The sequence below is a fragment of the Bos grunniens genome, chromosome 25 (genome assembly GCF_055505025.1).
Source record: "Bos grunniens cultivar Pamir isolate PY7600 chromosome 25, Bosgru_T2T1.0, whole genome shotgun sequence".
NCBI classification, from domain to species: domain Eukaryota; kingdom Metazoa; phylum Chordata; class Mammalia; order Artiodactyla; family Bovidae; genus Bos; species Bos grunniens.
In genome coordinates this window covers 36,487,463-36,505,485 of record NC_141189.1, presented here as the reverse complement: position 1 = coordinate 36,505,485, position 18,023 = coordinate 36,487,463, and the positions used below count along the sequence as shown (strand labels likewise).

General features: G+C 46.2%; 1 protein-coding gene across 25 annotated transcripts in view; it reads left to right on the top strand.

The window, feature by feature from the left end:
- The window catches only part of RBFOX1 (RNA binding fox-1 homolog 1), a 2,446,597-nt gene that overhangs the window by 2,233,886 nt on the left and 194,688 nt on the right, over positions 1-18,023 (top strand). For all 25 annotated transcript variants that reach the window (XM_086375894.1, XM_086375900.1, XM_086375889.1 and 22 more), the window contains one exon: positions 5,740-5,982. In XM_086375894.1, the coding sequence (XP_086232020.1) occupies positions 5,740-5,982 (243 nt within the window). The remainder of the gene's footprint in view (positions 1-5,739; positions 5,983-18,023) is intronic.

The following is an 18,023-nucleotide window of genomic DNA, read 5'->3' as shown; positions in this document are numbered from 1 at the left end:
TTATTTTTCTGGGCTCCAAAATCACTGCAGATGGTGATTGCAGCCATGAAATTAAAAGACGCTTACTCCTTGGAAGGAAAGTTATGACCAACCTAGACAGCATATTAAAAAGCAGAGACATTACTTTGCCAACAAAAATCCGTCTAGTCAAGGCTATAGTTTTTCCAGTGGTCATGTATGGATGTGAGAGTTGGACTATAAAGAAAGCTGAGTGCTGAAGAATTGATGCTTTTGAACTGTGGTGTTGGAGAAGACTCTTGAGAGTCCCTTGGACTGAAAGGAGATCCAACCAGTCCATTCTAAAGGAGATCAGCCCCGGGTGTTCTTTGGAAGGACTGATGCTAAAGCTGAAACTCCAATAGTTTGGCCACCTGATGCGAAGAGTTGACTCATTGGAAAAGACTCTGATGCTGGGAGAGATTAGGGGCAGGAGGAGAAGGGGACGACAGAGGATGAAATGGCTGGATGGCATCACCGACTTGATGGACATGGGTTTGGGTGGACTCTGGGAGTTGGTGATGGACAGGGAGGCCTGGCGTGCTGCAGTTCATGGGGTCGCAAAGAGTCGGACACGACTGAGTGACTGAACTGAACTGAACCCTGGTTTTGCCAGATTGGTGCAGGTTTGGGTGGAGGTTAGGATTTGTCCTGGCTCCAGTGGTGCTCCTACTTGGTCCTTGCCCTTGGCCCTTGGAACCTCAGAGCCTTCAGAAGCCAGGCTTCAGGCTTGAGGTGGCGGAAATTTCCCAAGCTGCTATTCTAACACTTGCAGAGGATATCCCTCGTCCCTCCGCAGTTTGGCAATCAGAAGCCTGGCCTCTTTGAATCAAATATCCCAGCACCTTCGGGCTCCCCATGTGGCACTAGTGGTAAAGAATCTGCCTGCCAGTGCAGGAGATGAAAGAGACGAAGGTTCCATCCCCAGGTCGGGAAGATGCCCTGGAGAAGGAAATGGCAACCCACTCCAGTACTCTCTCCTGGAAAAAAACCATGGACAGAGGAGCCTGGAGGGCTATAGTCCACAGGGTCACAAAGAGTTGGACATGACTGAGCAACTGACTGACTGACCCTAGCACCTGACATGCCTCCTGGTGGAAAACGGGTCTCAGAGTCACTGTATATGTGACAGAGAGTGGCTTATTTATTTAAAATCAGAAACGTATCTCCCCACCAGGGGATCTTCTTGCCAGATGAGAGATACCTTGGCATGGGATAAACACGGGCTCTGGTTCAGCTCCTAGCTTTCCTCAGAAATACCTGTGGCTGTGACCTCACAATATTATTTATCAGCTCTGGGCCACAGTATCCTTTACAACGAAATAAAGTGGGATTCCAGATGTAAAGCAGAGTCTAGACCTTGGCACTATTAACCTTCGGAGCTGGATAATCCTGGGTGGTGGTGGGGTGATCCTGTGCATCGTAGGGTGTTCAGTAGCATCTCTGGCCTCCTAGAAGCTCTAGACGCTGGTGCCACTTAATCCCCAGTTGTGATGCCACTTAATCCCCAGTTGTGACAAACGAGAGTGTCTCTAGTCATTGCTTCATGTCTCCTGGGAAGAAATCATCCTTGCTTAAGGACTTTTGCTGTAAAAACGCTCAGCACCATGCCTGATACCCACTACATGTGAGTGTCACTCGCTTTGTCTTCTGGGCTCTGGTTTGAAGAGGATGTCTTTCAGATGGAGCAGAGAAATGTGACACCATCACTGGTCTTCTCATAAGCCCACTTTTGCTGGGTTTGACGAACTTGTGTGTACAGTGTAGATGTCTGGTGATACAAAGAACATTCTGGAAAAGATTCTATGGCATCCCTCTCCCACCATGCTTAACACTGTTGATCTTCAAGTCTGGCTGAGCCACCCACTCCTTGGTTTAGGGAGAAGGCACCCCCTTTTCTATCCCTGCTTCACCACTGACTGTATTTCCTGCCCAAAGTATTTGTGCAAACACAGCTTCTTAACTGATGTCCCCGTGATTCATGATAAGTCTGCCACAACGATGAGAAAACCTTTTCTGCAAAGGGCCCAATAGTTCAATAGTTTAGGCTCTGTGGCCTATATGGTCTCTTATCATAGTGACTCAAGTCTGCCACTGGGGCACAGTGAGCATGGTGTGTCCCAATAAAACTTTATTTACAAACACAAGTCATGGGCCAGATTTCTTCCAGAGTTCATTTGCGCATCCCTCTCCTATCCCCTCCCCTCCATCCTGTTGCCAAATGAAGCCTAACAGAGCCCAGAGTTCACTGGCTAAGCATGCACTCACTTAACAGACACTGGGGTCTGTTGACTTTGCAGCCAGTGTGCTTTGGAACCCTGGAGATAGAGCAGAGAATGTGATGCAGCCTTCTACCATCTGGATGTTCACAGGCAAATCATCAGGCAATGGCAGTACCTCGAGTTACATGGGAAGTGAGCAAAGCTGAAGTAGAGCATAGAGGACAGGCAGCTGATGTGATATTATTGTCAAGGAGACTGGCTGGGGGATCTGGAACCTCAAAGAGAAGCCAAGGGCTCCCCTGGTGGCTCAGTGGTAAAGAATCTGCCTGCCAATGCAGGAGACACGGGTTCAATCCCTGGTCCGGGAAGATCCCACGTGCCAGAGGGCAACAAAGCCCATTCTCCATGACTACTGAGCCTGTGCTCTTGAGCCCAGGAGCCACAACATGGAAGCCCATGTGCCTAAAGCCCGAGGTCCCAAAGAAAAACCACCACAGTGAGATACTCACACGCCACAAGTTGAGAGTAGCCCCCGCTCTTTGAACTAGAGAAGAGCCTGCACAGCAATGAAGACCCAGCAGAGCCAAAAGTAAATAAATAAATATTTTAAAAGAGAGAGAGAAGCTGAGACTAGCCAGGCAAGGGAGTAGGAGAGAACTCCCCAAGCACAGGAGGCAGCAAACAGGAAGACATGATGTTGTTGAGAGGATAAAGAGACCATACGCTTCCTGAGGTCAGGCCCTTCCCTGGGCAGTGCCAAGAGGGGTCAGATCCTAGCACGGAGCAGCTGCTGCTTTGCAGAAGCACGTGGGACTGGTTCTCTCTTCCTGAGATGGCTCTGCCACGCAGAAAGGCGAGGTGGGCGTATACGTTCCTGTGAAAGCCTTTCTACTGAAGGTGGAGCAAGGAAAGCCGTGTCTATATTGACCATCTCTCTCTACCCCTGATCCTGTGAGCATTTCAGGCTCCCTTGGTGTTTTTTACAAGACCGTCTTTCAGAGACAAGCGAGGGGAGGGGCAGGAGAGGCTGAAATAGATCTTTGGGCAGAAGTGAAACCTGTCCCAGAGAATTTCCCTTTGGAGGATTCTCAAGGTCCCAAAGCTTCTAGGACTTCTCATGAGCCAGAAAGAAGTTGCATCACATGGAATTTCTGTGCACAAGTCTATTGAGCAGCCCTGTAGAAGAAAAGAATACTAGTTGGCTGATATACAGTATTTTTTTTTTTTTTTTGGTATTAGTCAAGACCTTTTTGGTTGCATGTAATGGAAAATCGGACTTACACAGACATTTACTGAGTTATGGAATTTAAACAGCAGCATTACTGACTGCAGAAAGAGCTGGATCCAAGACTTCAGATGATGTCAGGGGGACTCAGTGGGTCTGCGTTTCCATTTCTGGGCTCCGTTTTCCTCCGGGTCGGCTTCTGCTTTAGGGAGGCCCCCTTTCAAGAGGCATTTCTTGGTAGCTCCAAGCTGGTATTATGTTTTCCAGTTACCAATCATCGTAGTGAAGGAACTTCCTCCCTGAACGCCAGTCGGGTCCCAGGATAAAGCCTCACAGGAGTGGCAAGGGGTCAACTCGCTAACCGGCTTAGAGGGATGAGCATGAGCCCCCATCACTGTGGCCGTGAGAGGAGAGCCCTCTGGTCAGCCAGACTGGGTCACGTGACCCAGAGGAAGGTTCGGCCACATCTGCAGGTCATGGGCTGGGAGTGGACGTGTCCCCTGAGAGGAAACTGGGCTTATCCTTGAAGAGGCTGAACAGTGAGCGACAGTGATGGTGAATGTGGTTTCCCAAGGACAGATAGTTAACTTTGCACCTCAAGCGATCCAACCCCAGCACAGTCGGACCCTCACAGCCCCCCAGTGCCGTGAAAACATGTTGCCAAGAAAGCCACGGCTGTGCATTTTTGCTTCCGATGGCACAGACATTTGGAGAAATTAGTCCAGGGGAGGAAAGGGCCTGCTGGGGGTGTTTTCACTTGTAAAATGTTTTAAACTTATCCTAAGTGCTGTTCTCTTCCAAGTGTCATCTTTAACATTCTAATTAAGGTTCCTTCTAAACAAATGCACCAGCTCTTGGCACCACTCTTGAGAATAAACTTTTTTTCTAGCCTCTCTGTCATAATGGGTTTTGCTGTATTCAAGTTGCTTGGGCTGAAGATGCTCTCAAATGTCAGTGGCAGGGACTCTGGAGATGGGAGAGATTCTGACATTGTTGCCCTGGTATCATTACAGGAGGGATGAAGTCACATCTAATTGGCCACAGACAATGGGAGAGGGAACTATTGGGTGGGCTTAATTGCTAAGCTTTCCCTCTCTCTCTCTGACTGTGCAATCCCATTTCTTAAGACCATGGAAAATTTAGACCTCTGGGTTACAGTCCCTGATGCCGTCTGTGTGTGTACGTGTGTGTGTGTGTGTGTGTGTAGGGTAGTAAAGTTGTGGGGGTGGGGGTGGAAAGAGAGGTTTCCTGAAAGGGAAGCATTTGAACACTTCTTTTTTTATTCTTTTGACTTGACTGTAATTATCACATTGCATGTTTTGCCTAGATCTGAAGGGCGAATTGTTATATAATGCTCTACTTATAAAAAAAAAAAATAGGGAATCGGGGGGAGGCATTGATTAACGAGGCTAAGAGTCAAATCCATGTTTTGCAGAGACACTTAAAATGAGACTATCGTAGAGGGTCATCGTTGTCCAAATTAGGTCTTGAATTTTCATCAGCCACTTCATGTTGGCTCTGAGAACATCACACACACACACACACACACACACTGACCCTTGCAAGGACCACCACCCCCATCCCATTATGTGAGCCAAAGCACATAAAATGTTGATTAAATTCTAATGCTTACACGAATTGTCTCTCCTCTCAAGAACACACACGTTCAATTTAATCTCTCTTGGCATTTTAAGTATCAAATCAAGGCTCCGCTGTCACTGGCGACGACTACAGGCTCACATGTTCCAAAATGGGAATGAAATTAGAAAGACCTGCCAGAAAAGTCCAGTGCAGAAGAACACAGACTGTCACATTGTGTAGCTCTTGGGCTGCATGACATGCGAAAGGGTCGTCCACCTTTCAGAGCCTCGATTTCTGCATCTGTACAGTGGGCCTGTCTCAGTGATAACGGTTCTGTCCTTTAGTTGCTAAGTCCTGTCTGACTCTTTGCAGCCGCCTGAACTGTAACCTGCCAGGCTTCTCTGTCTGTGGAATTTCCCAGGCACGAATACTGGAGTGGGTTGCCATTTCCTTCTCCAGGGGATCTTCCCCACCCAGGGATGGAACCCATGTCTCCTGCATTGGCAGGCGGGTTCTTTACCACTGAGCCACCAGGGAGGCCCTGGTGATGGTTACTTCATCCTTATACGGTCTGATGAAGACGGTACCCATCTCAGGCTCTGGGCACCACCCTGGTACCCACGTGACATCTGGGGAGCTGTTGTTCCTGGGTCTGGGGAGAAGGTTCTGCCTGGTGCTCGCTCATGGTTTCTCTCCCTCTCTCTGATTTTCCAGGGTAATCAGGAAGCAGCAGCTGCCCCTGACACAATGGCTCAGCCTTACGCTTCGGCCCAGTTTGCCCCCCCTCAGAACGGCATCCCCGCGGAATACACGGCCCCTCACCCCCACCCCGCACCGGAGTACACTGGCCAGACCACCGTCCCGGAGCACACGTTAAACCTGTACCCTCCCGCGCAGTCGCACTCGGAGCAGAGCGCCGCGGACACGAGCGCGCACACCGTCTCGGGCACGGCCACAGTAAGTGTGCGCTGGTTTCGGGGGGCAGGGCGGGACCCCAGGATTCCTGGAATGACTGCGGGGCACACCTCTATGCAACTAGGGGGGCCCCATCCTGAAAAGCGATCCCTAAGCTCATCTTTGGAGTCCCAGCCTCTCCAGGTTCACCTCACTCACCTGCGCGCATCCTCTCGAGACGCTGGTTTAAATCAATACATTTCCCCATTAACCGCGTGTTTTGTTAAAGGGGAATGTTAATCTCTTTTCTGCTTCTGCAGTTTCGCTTTTTCTGGGATTATGTCGTCTGTGTGGAATTATACACTATGTAATCTTTTTTTTTTTTTAATTGCCTTTTTGGAGATGCCATTTACATACCGTAAAATCCACCTATTCAAGGTATACAATTCAGGGATCGTTATGGTATTTACAGAACTGTACAACCACTGCCACAGTCTATTTTAGGAATATTTCCATCACCCCCCAATCCATCTGTCCTTTGCAGCCACCCCCTGCCGGGTTCCCGCCCCAGCCCTCCATATCTTAGCCAAATTCATTCAAGTTGCACCCACATTGTGGCTTATGTCCTTAGCGTCTTCTTTATTGCATAGCCCCCGAGGTATGGGTGACCTGGGCTGCCAAAAGGCAGCAAGAGAATTTTGTAGAACTGTTTTGCATTTTGATGGTGGTGGTAACATACCTCTGTGCACCCAAAAGTCAACTTTCTTGCCTATGAATGGATGGAATGGATTAAAAACAAGCAAACAAACAGAAAAGAAACAGTCTATCACCACTACCAATGGAAAGCAATATTGCTGGCTATTCATAAAAGCTAGTCACTCTAAACAAAAATGATGATTAAAAGTACACCACGTTTATCTGCATACCACCGGAAGTAGCCATGCAATGTGCATCTCAGGAGAGGTATATGTAAACATTTAGGAAACCTTGTTCTATGGAATTCTTGAGAAGCCTGGACACATGCAGCTTCTCTCCAGAACACTTTATAGGTGCAAGGCACTTAGGCCTCTTTCTCCTAACCTCTGAAAAACTAGTATTTGTGAAGAAGTGTATTGGTTTGAAACGTCATCTGTCTTCTTGGAACCAAGTTCAGTTCAATTCAATTGCTCACTTGTGTCCAGCTCTTTGCAACCCCATGGACTGTAGTACCTCAGGCTTCCCTGTCCATCACCAACTCCTGGAGCTTGCTCAAACTCATGTCCATCAAGTGGGTGATGCCATCCAACCATCTCATCCTCTGTCATCCCCTTCTTATAACCAAGGCAACCATCTAACTTTGCAACCTGGTACCTCATTCACTTGGAAGTTCAGTTTGGAGATTTTTCAAAATAATGTAAATTGGAAAGTTTTCTATTGCCTTCCCTTTTTTATTGTGCCAAAATACATATAAAAAATTTAACCATTTTATCATGTACAGTCCAGTGGCATTAAGTACATTCACAGTGTAGCACATCCATCACCACTACAGAGCCCCAGACATCCCCATCTCCCCAACAGGAAACCTAGTATCCATCAGGCAGACGTCTTCCATTCCTCCCTCCCCACAGCCCCTGGGAGTCACCAGTCTGCTTTCTTTCTGTATACATTTGCCTCTTCTGGCTTTTTCAAAAGACTCAGTCGTACAGTATATGACCTTTTGTGTCTGTCTCCTTTCACTTAGAATGTTTTCAAGGTTCATCCGCGTTGTAGCAGTGACCAGCATGTCATTCTTTTTCTATGACTGAATCCTGTTCCACTGTATGGATAGGTCCTATTTTGTTTATCTGTCCATCCATTGATGGGCATTTGGCTTGTTTCTACCTCTGGGCTATTGTCAATAGTGCTGCCGCCGCCTTGTTTGTCATTGTTTGCTGTAACTTAGAGACGGATTTATTAAGTAGGCTTGCAAATGTCGTAGGTGCTTATTGTCGACAATAAGTATTGACTACCAGTGGTAGTGATGGGGCTGTTGTTCATTTGTGTGTTGGTTTTTTGTGTGTGTGTGATAACCAATGATAGGGCTTGTTATTTTAGGACTAAAAAAGTTCCCATCAGGCATCATTTATTAAACTTCCACATGGACCAACCATACACACTGCTGTGGAAGATTCATTCCTTCATTCACAGAGATTTATTAAACATCTACTTAGGCCAGGACTCATACTTGATGATGTGAGTGAGCCACACGGAAATGATCTTTTCCATCTTTTTTGAAAAAAATTGTATTTCGGCTGCACTGGGTCTTCTTTGCTGTGTGCGTGGGTTTCCTCCAGTTGTGGAGAGTGGGGCTCCTTTCCAGCTGCGGTGCACAGGCTTCTCACTGCGGTGGCTTCTCTTGCATGGGCTCAGGAGCTGTGGCACATCGGCTTTGTTGCCCCGTGGCACGTGGACTCTTCCCAGACCAGGGATTGAACCCATGACCCTTGCACTGGCAGGTGGATTCTTAACCGCTGGCCCACCATGGAAGTCCAGCTCATTCCCTCTTAGAACTAAATGTGGGAGACAGAGTAAAAATGTAGGAATCAAATAGCTCTATAAACAGACATGGTGAGTCATGTTCTTAAGGAAAAGACCAGTGCTATGGAGGATTAAAAAAAAGAGGAGAGGTACCACCTGCAAATGAGTAGCCGGAGGACATTTCTTCAAGGACATGATATTTAAGGGGAAAAGAAAAAGCTTCCAGGTAAAAGGAATACCAAGGTCATGGGTCCCAAGGTTGGAAAGAGCTGGGCTTATTCAAAGACTTGAAAAAGAAAAAATACCGAGGCAGCGTGTCTAAGGGCTTGTGAAGAGGGTGTAGTGGCAAAGGAGAACAAGAAGCAGCCACAGGGATCCTACAGTGTGTTCTATAAGAGGGTGGGATTCCCAGTTGAAAGCTATGGGAAGCCATTGAAAAGAGTTTAAGCCAGAAAAGTTTAAAAAATGACATTTCGACGGGTGGAATTAATTATGCCTATGCTGTGCTTAGTCGCTCAGTCATGTCCAACTCTTTGAGACTCTATGGACTGCAGCCCCCACCAGGCTCCTCACTCCATGAGGATTCTCCAGGCAAGGATACTGGAGTGGGTGGCCATGCTCTCCTCCAGGGGATCTTCCAGACCCAGGGATCAAACCCATTTCTCCCACACTGCAGGCAAATTCTTTACCATTTGAGCCACCAGGGAAGCTTACCTTAAAGGAAATATTAAGCCAGCAGGCTCAATATCCTTTTCTCACATAAAGAACTCTTAAGAGATCAACCCGGCAACTTTTAAATTGCATCTTGTGTGTCCACAGTGCCCCTGGCACTACAGCGAGGTGACATGGTGAGCAAACAGGCTCCCTCGATCAGAGAGCTTTTATGCAGAGAGCCAAATACATAGGTCAAAGATGGTTCCACCAGGGTCAATGTGACCTCCTTTTTTCAGTGTTTATTTTTACTTTGGCCGTGCCAGGTCTTGGCTGTGGCATATGGATCTTCAGTCCTGTCGTGGCATGCTGGATCCATAGTTTAGGCATGTGTGCTCTTAGTTTTGGCATCGAGTTCCCCAACCAGGGATGGCACCTGGGCTCCCTGCATTTCGAGCTTGGAGTCTTAGCCACCGGACTACCAGAGAAGTTCCTGAGACTTCTCATTAAAGGTGTTGAACGAACAGAAAATGGTCAGTGCTGAAGGCAGTATGGTGAGCCATTTGCATAGAGAGCTTGAATTGATACCTTTGTCAAGTGTAGGCAATGGAGAGAAAGTCAAGGACTGATCACTAGAGAGCTCATGGGTGGTGAGGTCTGGAAGAAAAGGCGCTATTAATGAGACATAAAGAGGGTACCTGGATGGAGGGTTGAACCAGAGAGTGCTGTCATGGCAGCCTGGCAGGCATGAACTGAGGACATGATTGAAGCTGGCATACTGGACATCACCGAAGACCCAGGAGAAAGTAAAGTATTGGGGAGCAATTCCAGGGGGCCAAGAGTTGAGGAATAAATGGGAAATACCAGAATGGGTGTGCACAGTACCCTCATAAGCCTTTGGAGTAAAGAGGAGAAAGAAACGATAGCAACAGAAGAGCACAGAGGTCTGAGGAGCTGGTTTGTAGGAGAGCGGATTTTGACTCAATATTTTACACCACAGAGAAGAGAGATGGAGGAAGGACAGGGAATCAGAGATAGGGAATGACTCAGGGAGAAAGCAGCAGAGTATTTTGGAGGAAATAGGAAGGAATCTGACCGTGAGCACACAGATTCAGTACGTAGTCTGGGAAAGGAGAAGATGTGCTTTATTTTTTACAGCTCCATTGACATATAAATGACATACAATAAGCTGTGCATACTTAATAATTTTGTAATTATTTAGTGTCAATAAGTACATACGTATGGAACCATTTCAACTCTCATGATAATAGATATATCCATCATCTTCAAAGTGTTCTTTTTTTTCCACCTGGTAATCACTTTATTTTTGTTTACTTATTTATTCATTTGTTTATTTATATTGAAGTGTAGTTGATTTACAATGTTGTATTACTTTCAGAAGTACATAAATACAGTTGTACATATATTCAGTTATATATACATATATATGTGCATACATATGTGTGTGTATATATATATTCTTTTTCATTTTATATATAGTCATTTGTATCTCTTAATCCTAGATTCCAAATTTATCCCTCCCCTGCCTTTTCCCTTGTTTTGTATATCTGTGAATCTGTTTCTATTCTGCAAATTCATTTGCTCCATATTTTAAATCCCACGTATAAGTCAGATCATATAATATTTGCCTTTCTCTTCATGACTCACTACACCTTGATGATCATCTCTAGGTCTATCCATGTCGCTGCAAATGGCATTATTTCATTCTTTTTTATGGTTGAGTTATATTCCACTGTATATTTATATGTAACAGCAAAGAAGTTCCTTAAAAAACTAAAAATAGAGTTGTCATATGATCCAGTGACCCCACTCCTGGGTATTTATCTAGAAAAAGAAAACTATAACTTGAAAACATACATGCACCCTGGAGTTTACTCATAACCCCTCTGTAATCTTCCCTCTCCATTCTCCTCTCCCCCATTCCCAGGAATCAACTGATCTGCTCCTGTAGTTTAGTTTTCAGTTTCTAGAATTTTCTATAAGTGACAGCAAGCATTGCATGTTTTTTCCCACTTCTTCTGGCTCCACTCTCACTCAGCATCATTGTTCACAGATTTGTCCACCTTGTTGCATGCATCAGTCCGTTCAGTCAGTTCAGTCACTCAGTCGTGTCCAACTCTTAGTGACCCCATGGACTGTAGGCACACCAGGCTTCACTGTCCGTCACCAACTCCTGGAGCTTGGTCAAATTCATGTCCATCAGGTCAGTGATGCCATCCAGCCATCTCATCCTCTGTTGTCCCCTTCTCCTCCTGCCCTCAATCTTTCCCAGCATCAAGGTCTTTTCCAATGAGTCACCTCTTCATGTCAGGTGGCCAAAGTGTTGGAGTTCCAGCTTCAGCATCAGTCCTTCCAAAGAATATTCAGGACTGATTTCCTTTAGCATTGACTGATTTGATCTCCTTGCAGTCCAAGGGATTCTCAAGAGTCTTCTCCAACAGCACAGTTCAAAAGCATCAAGTCTTCGGCACTCAGCTTTCTTTATATAGTCCAGTCTCACATCCATACATGACTACTGGAAAAACCATAGCCTTGACTAGACAGACCGTTGTTGACAAAGCAATGTCTCTGCTTTTTAATATACTGTCTAGGTTGGTCATAACTTTCCTTCCAAGGAGCAGGCGTCTTTTAATTTCATGGCTGCAGTCACCATCTGCAGTGATTTTGGAGCCCCCAAAAATAAAATCTGTCACTGTTTCCATTGTTTCCCCATCTATTTGCCATGAAGTGATGGGACTGGATACCATGATCTTAGTTTTTTGAAAGTTGAGTTTTAAGCCAACTTTTTCACTCTCCTCTTTCACTTTCATCAAGAGGTTCTTTAGTTCTTCTTTGCTTTCTGCCATAAGAGTGGTATCATCCGCATATCTAAGGTTATTGATGTTTCTCCCGGCAGTCTTGATTCCAGCTTGTGCTTCATCCAGCCCAGCATTTCTCATGATGTACTCTGCTGCTGCTGCTGCTGCTGCTGCTAAGTCACTTCAGTCGTGTCCGACTCTGTGTGACCCCATAGACAGCAGCCCACCAGGCTTCCCCGTCCCTGGGATTCTCCAGGCAAGAACACTGGAGTGGGTTGCCATTTCCTTCTCCAATGCATGAAAGTGAAAAGTGAAAAGTGAAAGTGAAGTCGCTCAGTCGTGTCCGACTCTAGCGACCCCATGGACTGCAGCCTACCAGGCTCCTCCGTCCATGGGATCTTCTAGGCAAAGGTACTGGAGTGGGGTGCCATTGCCTCTCCGGATGTACTCTGCATATAAGTTAAATAAGCAGGGTGACAGTAATCAGCCTTGACATACTCCTTTCCCGATTTGGAACCAGTCTGTTTTTCCATGTCCAGTTCTAACTGTTGCTTCTTGACCTACATACAGATTTTACAGGCACAAAGTAAGGTGGTCTGATATTACCTTCTCTTTAAGAATTTTCCACATTTTGTTGTGCTGTACACAGTCAAAAGCTTTGGCATAGTCAATAAAGCAGAAGTAGATGTTTTTCTGGAACTCTCTTGTTTTTTGATGATCCAACGGATATTGGCAATTTGATCTCTGGTTGTTGGCATGCATCAGTAGCCTACTCCTTATATACTGCTTTGTAGAATGTGCCACAATTTGTTGATTCATTTACCTGTGGATGGGCATCTGGTTGTTTTCCATTTTTGGCCGCAAAGAAATGACCAGCTTACAAATAGGGACTGCCATGGATGCCTGAAAACATTTCAGTTTTGAGGCAAAAAAAAACCTGTCACTGTCCATTCTGGCTGCTGTAACAAGACTAGACAGCAGAAATTTATTGCTCACAGTTCACGAGGCTGGAAGTCTAAGATCAGAGTGCCAGATGGTCAGGGGAGGGTCCGATTCCTGGTTCAGAGCCTCTCTGCCTTTTCACATGATGAGAGGGGTGAGGGGCTCTCTGAAGTCTGTTTTATGAGGGCACTAATCCTATTTGTGAGGGTTGCACCCTCATGACCTAATCACCTTGCCAAAGCCCCATCCTCTAACGCCATCACGTGAGACTTGAGGATTCTAACATGTGGGTCTGGGGCAGTGATTGGGGGACACAAGCATTCATACCCTAGCAAGAAGGAAGAGTAAGTGTGTGAGGAAATGGATGAATCCTGAGGTCAAGAGACAACCTGAGAAGGTCCTTGTATGCGACCTTCAAGCTCATCGTCAACTGACAGAGTGAGAAAGGGAAAAAATTGGAAGCAACAGAATGAGTCCTAAAATTGGGCAAATCTGCCAGGAATCTGGCTCAGAGAATCCCTAGGGTTTTTGAAGGGCATGGACAGCCTCTCTGACTTTGGAGACTGTGGAGTTGTGGTGGGACATGGTTGTTTGGTGACTGTGTCTATTCTAGCGATGTTTGGATGGTACACACTGCTTACAGGAGCTCTTCCAGGAAAGAGGACCATGATGAGGTGAACCAGGAGGGATTTGTGTCTGATCCTGAAGGGAGTCTTAGAACGTAGCCTCTTAGCTGGTTTTGAGGAAGGAGCAGTCATCCTAACAGGTGCCATCTTATTTTCTGCTGCAATTACATACTTGTGCTTTTCTCCCTTCTGCCAAAAGGGAAGATGCTTCTGTTTGTCGGTGACCTACTTTTGAGTTGTAGTAACCTGGCCTGACTGAGCAGAACATAGTCTATGACGAGTTTCTTCAAACTGTCTCTGCATCCTCATGAGTTTACCAAGTGCACCATCTCTTTACTTAACCTCAAAGTGGGTCAGAGCCATGCTTCTGCCAACCCTGGAATACACAGCCCTGTATCAGACACCTCATTTATTACCCACAGGGTAGAGTTGTACCCAGAATAACTCCAACTGTCCTTTGACCGGTGCACAAAGTGCTTATTGCCAGTCTGAGGTCACTCGAGGGGCCGTTATAGAGAAAAGATCGATCCATCTGGTAGGCTCCAAGAACATCTAATATATGCACATCATTTCACACAAAGTGCAGGATCTGTAAAAGGGAAGCAGACTGCACCCAGAGTTCCCAGCCAGAGTCGAGGAAAGTACAGACAGAAAAGAACTACCAGGTCATCCTTTCAGCTCCCCAAGGGCTGAGATGAGTCCCCGCAGGACATTTTTCTGCTGAATGCCTATTTAATGCGGGCCTCCAAACACATCATGGATCACTGTGCTGACAGAGCCAATGCTGTATTATATTAGAGACTGCTCCTGACAAGGTATTTTACTCTTGACATATTATAATTAGAGATTTGCAAGTGGTGAATTTCTCCATGTATCTCCAATAGCAACTTAACTTCTATTTTTAACACCTCTGCAGTCTGTCTAACAGTTTCCCACCAGCTCCAGGAACTAATGGGAAAAAGAACGTAGGACTTAGAGCTTGGTCTCTGAGCTCTGGGCTCCGTCAACAGAGAGAGGAGCTGTTTAAGAAGCCAACTTTCACTTGATCTTCAGCTCCTTCTAACTGGAGTGCTAACTGTGTCCCCAGTTTTCATCAATACCTTTGAGAAGATAAGACTTGGGTTGGTGATAACTTCCTGTCCTTAACCCTTTACATGATGGCTCTTCTTTGGAAGCTGATTATATAGGTAAGGTTTGGAGAAAACCGTTCAATGCACTCCTTTTTGTTAACTGGCGATTATTATTATTACTATTAATTATTCTGGCAATTAATGTTTGTGGCTAAAAAAAAATCACACACTAGAAAAGTGTGTAAAATGTAAACTAAAATTTTCTTAGAAACAAGAGTCACCAATTCTTCATATTTCCTTCCAGAAATGCTCTATGCAAACACAAACATATGCCTGTGTCTTGGTCTGTTCAGGCTGCTATAACAAAAATCTTATAAATTGGCTGACTCATAAACAATAAGTATTTATCTCTCGCAGTTTGGAGGGTGGGAAGTCCAACAAAGTGGCATCAACACGTGTGGTGTCTGGTGAGAATCCACCTCCTGCTTCATGAAGAGCCGTCTTGTCGCTGAGTCCTCACTTAGCAGAAGGAGCGAGGGGGCTCTTGGGAGTCTCCTTTATTTTATTTTTATTGGAATATAATTGCTTTACAACGTTGTGTTAGTTTCTGCTGTATGACAAAGTGACTCAACCATATGCAACCATATATTCCCTCCCTCGTTGATCTCTCTCCCACCTCACCCCCAACCCAGCCACCTAGGTCATCACAGAGCACTGAGCTGAGCTCTCTGTACTTTATATCAGCTTCTCACTAGCTAGCTGTTTTACACATGGCAGTATATATGTGTCAATCCAAATCTCCCACTTTGTCCCACCCTCCCCTTCCCTTCTGGAATCTCCTTTACAAAGCCACTGATCTCATTTATGGTGACACTAGTGGTAAAGAACCCGCCTGCCAATGCAGGAGATGTAAAAAAACGTGCGTTCGATCCTGGGTTGGGAAGATCCCCTGGAGCAGGGAATGGCTACCCACTCCAGTATTCTTGTCTGAGAATTCCATGGACAGAGAAGCCCGGTGGGCTACTGTCCATGGGGTTGCAAAGAATCAGACACGACTGAAGTGACTGAGCACGCATGCACAGTCTCATTCATGAGGACTCCACCCTCATGACCTGATCACCTTCCAAAGGCCCCACCTCCTAATACCATCGCCTTGGAATCTAGGATTTCAGCATATGAATTTTGAGGAGACACAAACTCTTGGTTTATAGCAGCCTGATTGTCTGTTTCTCTCTCTGTCTCTTATTCAATCTTCACATCTTCTAACTTCTCACTAGTTCCATTCCCAAAAGGACAGAATTAAAGTCTATTAATCACCTGCTTTGGCACCTTTTATATCTTGGAGATCGTTCTGCATCAAGCTTTGCATTCTTTTTTTTTTTCATTTTGTGTGCTGTCTGACATAGAGAGGTCTGCCAGTGATTAAACTGGGTTGTTCCTGGGGTTCATTTTGCAGGGTCTGTATTCTCAATAGGCTATAGTGAGCAGCTGAGAGCAAATAGCACTGCCCACTTCCGGTATCTCTATGAATGGTTAAAGGTGCCTGGGTTTAAATGTAGACCCTCCAGGGAGCCACGTGCAGCCCGCAGACAGTCTTAAGAAGGCCTGCCACCCTCCCCCTTGCCCAGGACATTGTGCCATCCAATTCAGTTCACAGCCATTCCCCCGTGTGTCTGGGGCTATACCTCTCTTTAACAAAAGAAAGTAACTTGAGAGCTGTCTGGTGTCAGGGAGAAGAAAAGGAAAGACGTGCTCCTACTGAATGAGACCTGTTACGGTCACAGACCCTACTGGATACACTTTCATCCTTCATCTCATTTTGTCCTCACCAAACCTTTTACGGGGCTTCCCCGATGGCTCAGCGATAAAGAATCCACCTACAATGCAAGAGATGTGTCTTTGATCCCTGGGTCAGGAAGATCCCCTGGAGAAGGCAATGGCAACCCACTCCAGTATTCTTGCCTGGAAAACCCCATGGACGGAGGAGCCTGGCGGGCTGCAGTCCAAGGAGTCACAAAAGAGCCAGACATGACTTGGCGAGGAAATAACAATAGCAAAGCTTTTATATGCTGTTAGTGCTCCCCATGTTACACTGAGAGCCCGAGGTTCAAGATGCCATGAGTATGGAGGAGTTGTGAGGCAGAGTAGAGACCCTCACCAGCTAGGTCTCGTGTCGAAGTTCAGACTTTCCTCGATCTCCAGGCTCTTCCCTACAAGGTCTCCTGGCCAGCAGCTAAGATGACCAGTGCCCGGGACCAGGCAGAACAATCTACAGTTCCACCCAAGGCTGGTTTCTTCAGCCTGCTCTCCAGTTTAGAGAAGCAGGTCAGCTAAGAAGCTGAAATCAGGATTTGCCAGGGTTAACCTCTCGGCTTCACCATTTCCAAGTGGTGGTGAAGGCTGTTGGACTGGTGGTTTGACCTCTCTGCTCTTAGGGTCCTACTGTTTCCTTCCTGCATGATGGTTCTGCCATTCTGCAAACACCCTTCCTCTTCCCTTCCAAACGTCACCAGAGAAAAATTGTAGAAAAATACCTGAAGCCTCTCTTCCTGTCGGAAAACTTTGGCATTCCCTGCTTCCGTTTAAAGTTTAGCAAAATCGCTAAAGGATGCCAATCTAAAAATAGGGTAAGTAGCTCCATCAAAACAGAAGGCAGGGACTTCCCTGGTGGTCCGGTGGCGAACAATCTGCCTTGCAGTCCAGGGGATGTGAGTTCGATCCCTGGTTGGGGAACTAAGATCGCACATGCCATGGGGCAACTAAGCTTGCACAACATAACAGAAGATCCTGCATGCCACAACTCAGACCTGATGCAGCCAAATAAATAAAGGAAAATAAATATTTTAAGAAACAGGAGGCAGAGCATCCAGTCTCAGAAATAACAGTGTTTGCTCATCGAGTCTCAGGCCATGTTGTGATCACTGTACATATACAATCTTGACCCTCCATCATCAAAAAAAGAGAAAAGAATAGAAGTATATAGGAGGCATTGTCATCCTCCAGTTGAAAAACCCGAGGCAAGTAACTTTCTGAAGGTCATTGAAGCTAGCAGATGGGAGCCAGGGCTCCAAACCAGGTGTGTCAGACCAAAACTCTTTAGGGCTTGGAGCCCAGAAGGCACCCCCAGGCAGGTTGGGGCACACACCCGGGGCTCGTCTCTCCATCCACAGCCACAGCAAAGAAGAATGCTTTGCCCAGGAATTCCTCCATCCACCCTGGGGAGGGCCCTGGCAGATCCAGGCATGTGCAATATTACAGGCTTAGCGCCGGCTCTTATTTGAGACCAGTGCCTTGAGCAAACTCCAATAACATGTTTCAGTGGCTTCAAAATTGTCTTTTCAGATGACAGTGTAGCTGAGCTGTTTTGTCAATACCAGTTCCGCTTTCCTAAGGTTCACATTTGCTTTAAGGACACAGGTACTGCCTCTAGTTCCCTCATGAGGCTGAGTATTATGCGTTTGCTTGCTGTCTATGCTTTAGAATAAATGGTCTGTGGCTTT